Consider the following 14,640-nt stretch of genomic DNA (forward strand, 5'->3'; position numbering starts at 1 on the left):
CTACATTTTAAAACTCTTCTTATGTATGATAAATAAAATTAATTTTCCTGTAAAAATTTTTCACTAATCTTTCAACCTGCTTTTTGAACAATAGAATAAATAAAACCATTAGTGCCTAAAAGATCAAATATGCTACAGATGTTTAAGATAACTGAATAACTACATTAAAATGCACCACGAGAAAATTCTTTATCATTTTCCATGCAGGAAGCCAATTGATATTTTTGTGAGGTACCGGTCTTTCAAAAATACTCATAAGTTAGTTACCTGATATACCTTCTGTACATGGTATATTTAAAAATCTAACTGTACAGTGTTTTAATCATATATAATGCATATAATCCGCTGAATATGGCACAAATGCTAAGTTTCCATACCCACACATCCTTTGCCGTAGAACACATTTTAGGCATAACACAACACTGAAGAATAGAAAAGTGCCTGAAACTGGGGAAAAAAAAAAAAAAAAAAAAAAAAAAAAAGACACTCAAGTAGTAATAAATTAAATCTCATACAAACCGATATAAAAGTTGTTCAAGTGTTTAAAGTATCAGATGTGTCATGCAACAGAACACCAGACGATTCAGGCAGGCACACCATGCATTATAGTTTGCATTCATGGTATCACAAGGTATCTCTCCCCCCTTCCACGTGGCCAGTGAGCACTGGGTACCTGCGGCACTGCTAGGCTCACGTGTTGAACCTCCAAAACCTCTCGGTCTCCTGCACAGGAGGTTTTATGAAGCTATGCCTCCAAAGGACAACCGGACAACCTCGTTCTGTACAGTGGTATCTTGCTGCAGTGTAAAGAGAGGCATACTGAGCCGCATGTAAGCAAAGCAATCGTTTCTCAATTATATTTTCCAGTCAGTGCAGTCACCATAAACCAATCGATTTACCAAAATGTGCTTATCCGAACTGGCCAAGTTTGCACACCAAGAAAACGTCTTCACAGAACATGTCACCTTTTCCGATATTTTTTTTTTTTCTTTTTTGGCACAAATCCTTTTGTACTCTTGCAGCAAGCTCTTCACTACAGAAGAATTCAGAGATACTAGCCTGTACAAACACACCGGTGCTTATTCTTCCGTAGAGTAAACTATAAAGACAGCTAAGTGCCTGCAACAGCTTTGCTTCTCCAGCAACTTTCCCTTCTCTCTCTAGGGAGAGCACCAGCATAATTACACTTCAGACAACAGGGTGTTCTTGCCGAGCTCTTTAATTCCCTGGAGAATTCGCTTCATATGACCCACTTTCGTTATCCCCAGGTCCTACAGAAATAAAAAAGAAAAAAAACAGAAAAAGAATAAAGTTTATTTACACAAAGTAAAAAAAAAACAACAACAAACCCATTGATTATGATCCAGCCATGCAACAGAAGTCTAGAAATGTGCTCACTGCAACCAACATTACCCAGAAAAGATTCTATGGCACTAGCAAGTGTTGCCTACCAAAAAGATTGCTTAGAGCATACAATGAATCCCTCTCTGTCTTGTAGACAGAAAATTACTTACCTGCAATAATGACAACCCAAGGCACTGCAATATCTGTCAAAAACATCTTTTGCTTGACTTCTGAGTACAAAAACCTTTCACAATTTCTGGCTAAAAAAGAACAATCTCCCCCTCCTCTCTACTACAGCAATCAAATGCTTGGTAGGATGTGATGGATTAGAGCCTCTGTCCAGCAATGTCACTTGATCCGAGGTGCTACGATATCTGCTTTAATCCATAAACACACACATCCACAGTTTCTTGAGGGAAAGTGGATGTAACAGCTACAGGCATGTAGGACAACTTCCCTTTAGAGAGCAATAAAAAAAGTAAGAATTTGTTTTTCATTCCAAAAAGGTTATGTCTCCTAACATGGAACTTCTTGATTAGAGAGCTGGAAGAAAAATTCTCAGAAACGTGACAGTCACATCCCAAAGGAAAATATAAAAAAGCACGAGCGTCAATCTCTTTGTAGCCACCACTAAAGCAATCACATCAGCTGAAATGTTTCCAATATTGGTTTCTGGGACCCATCTCCGTATGAGTGACAACAGACAAGAATTTTTTTGAGCAAATCTCTTCCAGCATTAATAACAGCTTTAGCAGCATCCTTCTTCAATTTTGACTGCTCCAATGGCCAGAGGACCAGAATGGGATGCCCAGCTGAGCTAATGATCCTCAACTGAGCTAAGGAATTTTCAGCTCAGTTTGGTGGAAACCCGCTTCCCTTATCTGTAAAACCCAGCTTTGAAAAACTCTTTAAAATCCTTGTGTTAGTGATGTTGAGCAAGTGGCAGATTCAAACACCAGTTATTTGTAGATTAAGCCATATGTAAATAGATTGTGATTAAATAAAAAAAAAAAAACAAACTTAGAAAAGTTTCACTATCTATTCTTCTGAAATAGAAATCCTTTCATTTTAATAGGAAGATTTTCCAATATGTAGACATAAAAGGAAGGGAGTGTAATTAAGCAGCTTCAAATAATTATTCTCATACAGAGTGAAAAATGAAACCATATGTAATATTCCGTATATACTCTATACAAAGATCGTATCTACCTTTCTACAGCAACAGAAACCTCAGAAAATCTCCACTTTATATTACTCAGAAGTGTTAGCATGCAATTAATTTTGCATTTCTCCAAAAGAAGAAAGGGGTAGTAAGATGGGCATGAATTAATTATTTTATTGTAAATGTAGCACAGCACAGATTAAACAGGTGGATTAATTTTCAGAGAGTCAAGATTGAGAATTCTGGTTATGTTAGAGATGAAAAAAACCCTGGTTGTTTCTTTGGTTGAAAATTGTCAGTACTATAAATACGTGACCATCCTTTACAGCACTTTGGCACAAAGGTGTCAGCATTAAAGAGTTCAAGATATGTTCGTAAAAGCCCCCAAATCAAGTGCTGTTCATAAACCTATCTCAAAAAAACCCTTCTGATTTTCCACATCACATCAATTTATATTTTATTTCCGCTAGTGGTCATCTTGCTTATAAAAAAATGTAGTACTAATTTTGATGTTAACAGAATTGATTCAGGTCCCACAATGACAGTAATATTTATCATTTTAGATTTGGAGAATATTTTCTCTTTTATGCTAAACTTAATTTTCCAGTGAATCAAAAATACACACAACTATTGAAACCACTGAAATAGCCTTGTTGCTACATGGAGGAAATTCTACATAAAGAAAAACTCATAAGGATACTTTCCAAACCACGAGAAGGCACACATGTGTTAAAGGTTAAGAACTTGCAAAGTCTTCAGAACAAACATTTTTCATGAGTAGAACTTCTGTTGGATAAGCAACACAGCGAGATGCTGCCAGACTTCAAAGATCACAGGAAAGAATCATATTATGAAATTCCCAGAAAACTCAGCTACTTTTTCCACCAACCTTTGCAAAGTATCATCAACAACGCCTGTGTTTCAGAGACAAAAGATTCTGGTTTTATTTCTGTTCCAGTTGAAGCTGCTGTAGTATAGATCAGAACAGCTAGTCTAAAGAGCCTCACCACAATTTTGGGGACCCTTTTGATAAATTCTGCCACACTTCCAGGGGAAAATCCCAACCAACAAGATAAACTCTGAATTTTTATCCTTGTGTAACAATTTGGTTTGGAGAAAATTAAAATTTATACATTCCTGACACTAGACGCTATCTAGTATTCTCATGCAGGCAAGTTTGCAGAAATTCTCTCATCTCAGACTAAACCAGCAGCATATCATGCATCATTCAAAAAGCAGGATCCCCAAAGATCTCTGCATTTTTGTGCATACGAGTTTCATCATGATCTACATAATCTGTCCATATTTAGTGGATATCTAATTAACAAAGATACAGTTTGTCTAAAATATGGTTTTGAAGACAAGACTCTAGCCAGAGTTTGAGTAAGAAAACAGTCCTCCTCTTTCCCCAGCTATGGCCTTAAAACTACAGGATTGCCTCTCCTTCTGCTCTCCCAACTCACTTTGCCATCTCCAGGCCTTCTGCAGGTAGGGCTCAAAAAAATTCTCAAAGAGAAAAAGAAAGGCTGGGCAAGAAAAAGCTGATGAAAATTCTTGCAACAGCTTTCACGAGTTCTTTGTCTGCATTATATTGTGGCGATTGCCTGCCTGCTTAGCCAAGAACCCATTTATTCCAGGTTTGCCCCACAGATTTTGGCCAAGCATACCACCAATGTAATACTGCCAGACAATTTATATAAACTCTCCTTAGCATTAACATCTTTCAGATGAGAAACCTATCCTACATGCATTCCCAGTGTCAAAAGCTGTTTAGCGTGCCTGAAGTCTAACAAATCTTACAAAACATTTTCCATGCAAATGTGCTACTGTGGAACACAGAGATGAAATGCCGCAGTCCTCAGCACAGATTCCAGCTTGACTGGCACTGCTCATCAAGCTGACGTGAGGCATGGAAACCCTTTCTCCAAAGAAACCAACACTGCTATGGAGCTCTAAGGAGATGTCACCCTAGTCCTACCAAATGTGTTGCAAGTTCTGATTATTACGAAGTTATGTTCAGAGCAACAAGCTTATTGCTAAGATGCCAGTACTTACTTCAGAAAAATTAGTCTAGTTTTCAATGAGTTTGCTTGTAAAAGAAGGTTAAAAAAAAAAATCACTACAAGCTTTCTTTCTACTGTTTTTACAGCACAGTTCACAATTCACTGCCCAGCTTTTCCTCAAGGGAAAGATAATAATTTAGGTATAAAAGTCTAAGATTCCCCCAAATTAAATCAGGCATAGGAGGCTGGAGAAAGGGTATTACTGCAGGGGCAGGGTGGAGAGACGTATCTGGTTCCTCTTGGAGGTGTTCTCCATTTGCCAGTTGCCACACACAGAGCTGACTGAGCATGGGATCCACAAGCTATAGAGAAATATAATTAGAGGTGTCCAATGCTTCAGTCAATGTATCAATCTATTTCAGTGATGTGTGCAAAGGAAAAAAGTTTCATCAAATCCTCTTCTGTACTGCTTTTCATCTCTACTTTTGACCACAGAAAGAAAGGTGGGCCCAGACGATTCAATTAAAACAGGCAACGATTTTTCCTGGTGTCAACATGAGAGGTCACAGAGGTAAATCTATTGCACGTGACTTGAGAGCTTGTGAATCAATGGCAAGCCCATTTAGGTCGGCAGGAAGCACAAGCCTTGCACTGGAAGAGAGGTTGTAGACAGATTACAGCTTGCAAGAGCACTGAAGACTCATCTGCACACCTCAATAGCCAAAGGGAGGAAAAATTAACAGGGCAGCTTGCGACGTCTTCCTCCTTTTCTAGGTACCACTATACACATCTTGACACCAATTCAGGTCACTGGTCAGAAAACTGCTGGCTCCCTGAGCCATCCTCAGTTGGCTCCCTGCAGAGATCATGCCCTGTATGTAATGCACAGGACGTGTGCTGAACTCTGCTATTTAAATTCAACATTGCTACATAGAGCGCAAAGCCATGCTTGGTCAAAAGCCTGGCCTACCTTACGAACAGCACTGCTCTGGAAGCTCTCAGCTCTGCTAATGAGCAGATGGGGCGATTCTAGAGCAAGACTTCTGCTAGCACAGGATATACCTTTGGCAACTTGCGTCGAGCAACTCCTCGTCCAGCTATGCTGAGCGATTTAAAACCTCGTATGTGCTTCAAGGCTGCACTAGATAGAGGGGAGAGCTAAAGTCTGTCTCTCTGTAGACTCTATCTAAGACACGCTTTTAGATATTTCAGGGCATAGGCCTTTGTGATGGGGTTTTATTTATGCTGAATCAGCATGAGCCTTAGAAACAGGGACAACAGGTTGATGATTACCCTGCTGCAGATATTTACTTGGTTGAAGTGCCAGCCTTCTGGGCATGCAGTCAAATTGGTACCTATCAGAAATGAGGCATGGCCAGAAGCCATTTCTAGTGTAACGCTGATCTTACCCACCATCATTTATTCCAACAAATATGACATCTTGATCTTTTTTTCTTGACATTTTAGCAAATCTATGCATTGTGTGATGCTGTTAGGTTTTAAAATTGTTCAGTGCCCATTCAGAACAGGGACTTGCAACATCCATCACTGGAACATTGTGGTGGATTGCTTGGCCAGTTTTCTATTTCTAAATGGTTGCAGGGAGGGACTGTCCTGAAACTGTCTCTCTACGTTAGGAACTATCCTAAAAGAAAGGAATTTAACTTCCATGGAAAGAAGCTTAGGTGATCTAATACCAAAGGGTAAACCAATACACAACAGCCACACAGATCATCTCAAACACAGCTATCTACAGCAGCTGCATTCTACTGTAACAGTCACACAATTCAAGTGCTACCTTATAATGGTAGGATTTCATACTATATAAGAAACTTTAAAAAAACGGCACACTTGTATGAAAGTATTGCCTCTGTCTGGAGACTACTGCACTGTGGCTAGAGCAATGACTCGCACTCTAAATGTAAATGTTTGTGATTTATACAATATCCTATTTCCTCTCTTATGTGCTAAAAGCAGTTGCAAAACACATTATCAAGAACTCATTACTACTGAGTTCCCGGAAAAAGTAATGTAATGAATCCCCAGAGATATAGCCTGTATTACATATAATGGATGCACTTAAGTCATTCTTGAAAAAGACCAGCAAGCTCAAATAACAGCCTCAGACTGCTAGGTAACATTTCTCCCTGCAAAAACTTATCAATCTGACCTCAGAGGAAGAAAGTGTTACAATTTTGGAGACAAAAGAAAGTGTTCTTTTTAAAATCCATACAGCTAAAATCAGGCAGAGGTTGGTCAGGGATGAGAAAACCTATTGCGAAGGTCTGTTTTGACACACAAACATCAACACTATGTAAGTCCAATGCCACAATTTATTAAGCTGTTTATCTCGCTCACACCCACTATATCCAGTATATATACAACAAATCACCTGAAGCAGGTCAGCTGCTCATAGCTGCTGCCCTTGCAGTAGGTAGATTCAAAATTATTATCACCACGTTCACCTGATCCATACTGATCCTCGTTAATGGAAACTATGAACTCTCAAAGATAACATTATATAACACTGATGTCAGTAAGATATCAAACGTGCTTTTCCTATGCCTTCTGACATAAACTATAATGCTATCATTCTACATAAAGTGCAGAAAAAGGAAATTTCGGGTAACACAGATATTCTTGGTTGCAAGTACAAGTCAGCACTTCAGAAATTCAGGCCAAAGGACAGCGTGTATTAGTTTATTGCATATTTGCACAGTGTAAGCCAAGCTAGAAGCACATAACAAGTGCAGGGAAAGAAGAAAAGTTGGTTGTTCTTTTGTAAAAGAAAATGGTCAATAGCAGAAAAGTAGCACAAAGGAAATACCTTAAGATCTCGCCTTTCCAGATGTAAAAGCTCAGAGCCTCGGATGTCATGGCTGATGAAGATTTCTTTGTACTCTCCCAAACTGAGCAGATCCAGCCAAGCAGCAACTTCATCTGTGCCCCATTTTTGAACTACCAAAGTTAAGAGCAAAACCCCCTTAATTTCTACATGCTCAAATGCATCACAAGCAAAGGTTAGGCCAAAGAGAGTGGAAAACAGAGTAGAATTGCCGTGCTAGCAAAGGGAAAGGTTAGAGGTATCATTTCCACAAAAACTGACAATTTCCTTTTTACATGCAGGTTACAGGTTAGCAGTTAACATGAGAAAGTATCTAAACAAAGTTGGGGTTTTTTGCTTTGCAGCCATGCTTTCAGCTTTACTCCACTTTCTTCAGTAAAGCCTTTCAAACCTCATGCCCCAACAAATTCACATTAAACCACCTTAGGATCAGTGACGCAAAGTCTAATGGTGTTCTGCTTTATACCATTAATTTATTAGTAGTCATCCAGGGAAAGGAGAAGCCTTCAAAAACTAATTAACATGTAAAATGAAAATATCAACCATACCTCAAATATAGCAATGGCAGCAAGCAAGTCCAGTTTTAATTAACATTTTCTAGTATTCTTAATTAATGCAACAAGTATTCTTTAAGCTACTGTGTTACACAAGCCATTAAGAAGCTCTCTGTAAAACATTGTTCTCTAAGGTTAGTTGCCCACATTAGTCCTAGTAAGACCACATTTATTGGAAAAAAAAAAAGTTACGCTACGTATTGCTATAATTTTGCAACTTCATTCAATGCTGATTAGTTTTACAATGAATTGAAATCTGAAGTCTAATCTGAAATCTAACACCTGATCAACAACGGTAAGATTTTGCAGATTTTGACCAACAGTCCATTAAAAAGACAAAGACGTAGAAACAATTTTAGGATCATCCGATCACTGCTTAACTCCTGGACATAATCTTAACGAAGTAAGTGCATGGATAAGAGCGGGGAGAGAGGAGAGTGGAGTTTGTTCTTCTAACTAAAAAAATCAGTATTGACTATCATGGCTTTTTTTTTGATTTGTTGTCTGACTTGCTGAACTTAAAACCCATCTAAAATTTAAGAATAACTGGTTAATTAAACCAGTGCGATAAAAGCTATTGTGCACCTGAAACTAACCTAAAAAACCTGAATTGGAGCTTCAGAGGGAAACGATGTGATTGCCTATGACTTCTATTGCTAGGAGTTAATCAAATGCAACCACCAGCAAAAGACACAGGTCCTGTTGCGTGATAAAACTAAATATTTTTGCAGTAGTTCTTTGGTTCACTTGGAAGTCTTGGGGTCCTACTGAATGCTTTCTAAATGCATTGAAAGAAATCTTCATCCTAATGAAGATGCCAGTTAGCTCAGCTGTATTTCACTTTGACTTTAAGGTAGAGTGTATCATTTCAGCTCTTACAAAAAAAAAACCCAAATCCATAAGATCACATTTTCCCCAAATGCTACTATTTTTCTTGTAGTGTCAAAACACATACCAGGCTGAGGGCTGGTCTTATGCTTCTGAACTTTTTCTTTTTTAAACTTTGGCACTATGCGAAACACTGTACTTCTGTTATTTCTTTTAGCATAATCCAGAGGGGGATCCTGCATGAAAGAAGAGACATAATTATCTTTAAATAACAGAAAACAACAGTGAAATGACAGGCTTGAGATGGTAATTCATAGTTAATCTCAAAAACTAAGACCAAATTTTACTTCCATAAAGAATAATTTCATGATTTAACTCTATGCTTGTTTCATTTGTTAAATAACCATTCATAACCTTTAAATTCACAGAAGGGAACAAAACGCAAAAAAAGCCCTAAGCCTAGAAGCTTATTCACAGCAGACAGAAATGATCCAGCATTGCTACTGAAATTGCCTCTCCAGATCATGAGGGATTCTTAACTTACTCTTCCCTATCAAAAGAAAATTAAATTAAATCAGCAACAGCAAGTATTAATCAAACTCACCTCATCATCATTTGGTTGAAAAACGTAATAAAGCCATGGTATCTCAGCAAGTTTTCTCAACTCTATTTCCACACTGTGCAAAGCATCAGACAACAGCTCTTCATGGGGAGCTTCTAACTGCTGTTTATAAACAGGCCAGAAAAATAGTATTTTTAGTTTTGTTAACATGTAACATTTAAATCTAGACATGTTGTTACCACACACAAACAGGTGACTACTTCATGGTGAGTGTAAATGAACGGTGAAAACAAATAAACTTATCAAATTAAGTTTTCCTTCAGAGATGTGTCAGACCACCCTGACACTACTTTTAGTATGGTCCCAACCACAAAGGGATGACTGAGGTAGCTGAGACTTTCAGTGCAGATTAGCTGGACCCAGCTGTCAATCACTGTCAGCATTCACCGCACTCCTGACTCTTTATAGAGCAAAAGTTATCTGATAACACCAATGCTAGAACACACTAGAAATGGAGACTACCAGCACAAGGGAGATGAAACCTGACCAGAAGAACAAGAGCCTGGAAAAGCTCTGTATGAAAAGTGGTGTAAAAAAATTGAATAGACAGTAGTAAGCCTGAGTTATTATTTGCAAATGTCTTCATATGATAGATCACTCTCTCATGGTCAGGTAAGAGGAACTGGATTTTGCCAAAGATGCTCCATTCCCAAAGGTCTTCCAGTGGTGATACAATATCTGCTCTACCCCTTCTAAATAGGTGAGACATGGAGTGACAGCCACTGCTGCTGGATGAGGGTGGGAAGAACAGGGACCAGGCATGGAAAAGGGACACAACTGCAGCCACAGAAGGAAGACAAAAAGCCAAAGACATCAGCAAAGGCCAAAGAGGAGAAGAAAGTGGTAGCAGTATAAAAAGCTTGGGACTATAGAAATTTGGCTCTATCAACACTTTGAGAACGCCATGGAGGTACCAGTTTTCTTTAAAACCCCGGCCTGAAAACCGTTCTGCAGCTCTCGTGTGAGTTGAACCTGTGAGGAAGAGTTAATGCAGGCCGCTGATCCCTGGCACAGCTGTTTTGGCTTATCTGGGGTTGCTGAAACACCATTTTGAGGTAAAGAGTCAAATCCTGGAACGAGTTGCATGGAACCACTAATAAAGCAATCTGAATACCTTTTTCTCTTTGAAGTAGAAGTAGTCCCAAAGCAGCGCAGAATATCCTTTTGAAAGGATCTAATTAAGTTCTATCCTAGTGAATGCATTTTTAAAATGGAGTTGTAAGAGAATCTTTGATCTCCAGTGTTGGAAAAAGATTGTGACATTGGGGTTTGGTGATAAATTACAAGCCCTCGTTAATTTATCCTACCTAACAAAAACTTCCTTCCTTTGCTTCAATAGTTTGCATATGTTACCAGCTTTCAAAGGAGAGACCTTCTTTAGTAAGATATTGCTGTTTAGTATAGTAATGCTGGAAATATAAGCTCCCTCTTGCTATTGTGTTCTTTTCTCTCTTAAAGCTGACAGAATTCAGTGCCCATAAGCAGACTCTGGTCTTTCTTTTGCCTTCCTTTTTTTTTTTTTTTCCCCCAATTTGAACAGTTCAGTTAATTTGGAGTACCATGGAAGACCCACTTGTCTTTGAAGAAGTTACAATTTTTCTCTTGTTTTCATTTTTAAAAATTAAGACATCTATTTTATAAGCAAAGTGTTATTTCTTTCTCAACAAGCACTTATCTAATTGCTCAGTTCTCAAAGGAAAATATTTTGCTTGTGGACAAAAAACCTCTCATCTGATAATGAGGAAGTGTATGCATTGGCAATATTGCTCCTGAAATAAACCCAAAACAATAGTGAAATTCTGGTAAAGGGAGAGTAAGAAACTGTGGGTAAATTCTCCACCTACAACATCTGGGAAAAGCTTCTTAATTCCAAGACAGAAATTAACACTATGAATGAAACAATGAAAATAAAGGATTTTTTCACTTCCTTCCCAAAGGAAATTTTTAGTATGAAAATATTTTATTTCAGTGAGCTCAGATAATTTCATTCAGTTGAAATGAAACATTCTGACATAATTCTCCCTTAATACATTGGAAAATTGTGCTGTGTTCCAGACTGGAAGTGCTTTCTAAAAAGCAAAAATGGAAATAGTGCCTTTGGAAAATATCTAGAAAAAACACAGTATTTTTTAGTTTTTCCAAACTATATTCCAGCCATGACCATCTGGGAGAGTCCACAAATCAGCTTCATTGTCCCATCTTACCATTTCACTAAAAATGGTATTTATAGCTAATTCACCATTTGATCTAGCAAATACTGTTGTATGAAATTTGTTAATCGTATCTTACAGGAGGTGGCAGGAATCACAGTCTCCTTCTATATGTATTTACATTCCTTTTGTCTCCTTCAGGGGCCATAACAGACAAAGTCCTGTGTAACATGCTCTAGGAGAACCTGCTTTAGTAGGAGGGTTGGACTAGATGATCTCCTGAGGTCCCTTCCAACCCTTGCGATTCTGTGTGATTCTGTGTGACTCAAGAGCAAGTAAATGGCAACCAAAGAAAAAGCTTACCAAGTAGTATATGCAATGAAGGCATTAATTTACTGCTATCAGGAGCTTTGATCACAAAAGAGAGGGATGAGGGAGAATTGAAGAGGAAAATTAAAAAAAAAAAAAGAGGAGGAAGATATTAAAGAAAGAAGGTCCATCTTTGTCAGAGAAGAAAGATAAGTTGGAGAACAGTGTATGATGGCAGCAGCTGACACATGAAGCAACACCTTACATTTCATCTGTCTCTATTTTAATAGAGTGAGGGGCCAACATACACGTAGCTTCAGCATTTATAAAATACATGGCAATAACATTAATGAAGGCACCTTGTCATTGTGACTGTGAAATACTGTTCTAAAGAAGCATGATGTCAAATGAGTGTAATGGACATCTCTGGAAGATTATCTTGGTGTCCTCCAAACAGCCTTTTTATTAAAAAACAGGTGTGATGTAGACTCAAGAAGACATTTGCACAGAGCATAATGAGAAGCAGAAGTACAACATGTAAAAATCAGAAATGGACAAATGAATCAAATTAAGCTTTGGAGCCTGAACAAGGGACCACTCTGACAACACAATGAGATCGCAACTGGCTATGGAAAAGGTAATGTATCCATGGGAAAGGTTTCCATAATAACATTATTTCCAGACTGCCTTGATAAATTGCACTAGTCCTAGTACAGCACCACCAACTTAAACCTCTTCCTCTAATTCCTCTTCCTAAACTATTTTAAAATTTAAACAAATTTCTCTGTTTTGATTCCCTATTCAATCTGAAATATGGGATATTAGTAATAGCAATTTGAAAAAAACAACATACATTTTTCCCTTTCTTGGACAAAACCACCTAATGAATAACTTGCCCTTCTAAAAATCTCATTAAACAGATCATATGAGCCTAATTTTTGACTCTTTCTAGAGCTTAAATGGTTATTAGCCTTTAGACCATATTAACTTTTGGTTACTGTAGAATAGACTCGTACCATTTATCACTTGTCTAAAAAGGTATCCGAACCTGTACCAGTAAGTTTCATGCTTAGCTTACTTAGAAACCAGTAAGTTTCAACTCAGCTAAATGAAAACATTCCTATTTATATTGATTTTTAATTACAACACTTTAATAAACAGTAAGTTAGTAATAAATCTGCTTTTGAATCCAAAGAAAATGTAACTGTTCCTACTGAGTATCTTCGTGATGTAAAACTGGACCAGCATAGAAAACCTGACATCTTTCTTCTCTTCACAACGTCACATGTAGAAATTTTCTAATTATACCTCCAGGTACAACAATTCTTGAGCAGTCTTCATCATTTTAGGCACAGAAACAATAGCCAAAGAAGAAGATGCAAAGTCTTCAAGTACCATCAGAGGTCTATTGAACACTTACCAGTTAAAGTTTATAAGATAATTCCTGACAGGTATTAGAACGAGGGCAAGATTTACTTGCCCAAATTAGATCTGTAGCAGTTGAATGTGTGAGTCCGAACAGCTCTCACCCCAGGTGCTCTATAAACTCTGAAGATGATCACATAACACAACACCACAAGTTCTCTTAAATGCTAAGCCTCCAGAAGATGATTTATCTTTTTCTAAGATCAGCCTTCAAGACAGCCGAGTGTGACTCAACCTCAACAGGGATACTTATTTCTCTCCATTGACTATTAAAAAGAAGAGCGCAGGCAATGACCTTCTAGATATCTGAAGTGAGGAAGATGGATGCTATCCTAGGACAAGAATTTGTAACTCATTCTGATCCAAACCACAAAAGCAGTGTAATTTCCTCCAATCGTCCTTACAGAGATTCTTGTAGCAGGTCATAAATCCTGCACCAATTTAAAAAATCAGCACAGAACAAATCACAGATAATCTGAATGATGGAATAAACCCACTTATTTTATGACCTTACCAAAGGAACTCTTCCTACTAGCAGAGATTCAGTTTCATTATGTAGGGCCTTCACGTTGACAGCTATCTCCATGGCAGTGTTTCTGGTAAGGCTCTGGGGAATAAGAAGCACAAAAATTACTTGAATTGATGCAAGTAAGACTGAGAATAAGTACTTTCGGCTTACAGCACAGATCGTACACATCTTCTCTTAGGAGGAATACATCAGTTTAGCTCTACACTGACAACTTCTTCAGCACTGAGAATAGAAAACAAAAATGTAGTATCTATTTACCGTCCTTTCCCCAACTTCATTTAACATGACCTGAAGATCATCAAGTGACCACCTGTGAGATAAATCCACAATTTTTATGGATGACAAAGGCCAGCAGAAAAGTTGTGGGCTTCATTTAATAACAACTGTTGATCTGAATTGCTTACCTTATCCTTACCAGAATTAAGCTGCTAGCCATATTCTAAGAAGCAAAGGTTAACTAATATATTTACCATATATTTACCATATGTAAATTTAGGTTGGATATAGACAGCCTCTACCTAATTAATCTTTTTGGGGTCCAATCCTTGAAAACACCTGGATTGTCTAGTGTAAAGAGAGAAAACAGGAAACTCATGTCCCCTCACCCCCTTTGCATTTTCTGCGTAGCATCTGGATAACAATTAAGCATGAACATTTCTGTGAATGAATTCACAATTGACCACCTGGATAACAATTAAGCATGAACATTTGAACATTTCTGTGAATGAATTCACAATTGACCTGTACGTAGTAACAGCATTTACTCAGCCTTTGTCATGCCTCCACTCTATGTCTGGGGACATGCCTACGCAGTTGTGTGCAAGCAGATGTGAGCCTACTTTGCCTGTTGTTTTTGCTGTTTGCTGACC

General features: G+C 37.9%; 1 protein-coding gene across 4 annotated transcripts in view; it reads right to left on the reverse strand.

Moving 5' to 3' along the window:
- Positions 1-524: 524 nt before the first annotated feature.
- The window catches only part of DGKH (diacylglycerol kinase eta), a 74,775-nt gene continuing 60,659 nt past the window's right edge, over positions 525-14,640 (reverse strand). For 3 of the 4 annotated variants that reach the window (XM_035900861.1, XM_035900853.1, XM_009645229.2), the window contains 4 exons: positions 13,757-13,849; positions 9,341-9,460; positions 8,864-8,972; positions 525-1,271 (listed from right to left, as the gene is read on the reverse strand). In XM_035900861.1, the coding sequence (XP_035756754.1) occupies positions 1,219-1,271; positions 8,864-8,972; positions 9,341-9,460; positions 13,757-13,849 (375 nt within the window). In that variant the 3' untranslated portion in view covers positions 525-1,218. Of the gene's footprint in view, positions 1,272-7,336; positions 7,468-8,863; positions 8,973-9,340; positions 9,461-13,756; positions 13,850-14,640 lie in introns of all 4 variants that reach the window. The other variant, XM_009645221.2, reaches the window with a different exon arrangement.

This window comes from Egretta garzetta, unplaced genomic scaffold (genome assembly GCF_000687185.1).
Source record: "Egretta garzetta isolate BGI_Z169 unplaced genomic scaffold, ASM68718v1 scaffold351, whole genome shotgun sequence".
Classification (NCBI taxonomy): Eukaryota; Metazoa; Chordata; class Aves; order Pelecaniformes; family Ardeidae; genus Egretta; species Egretta garzetta.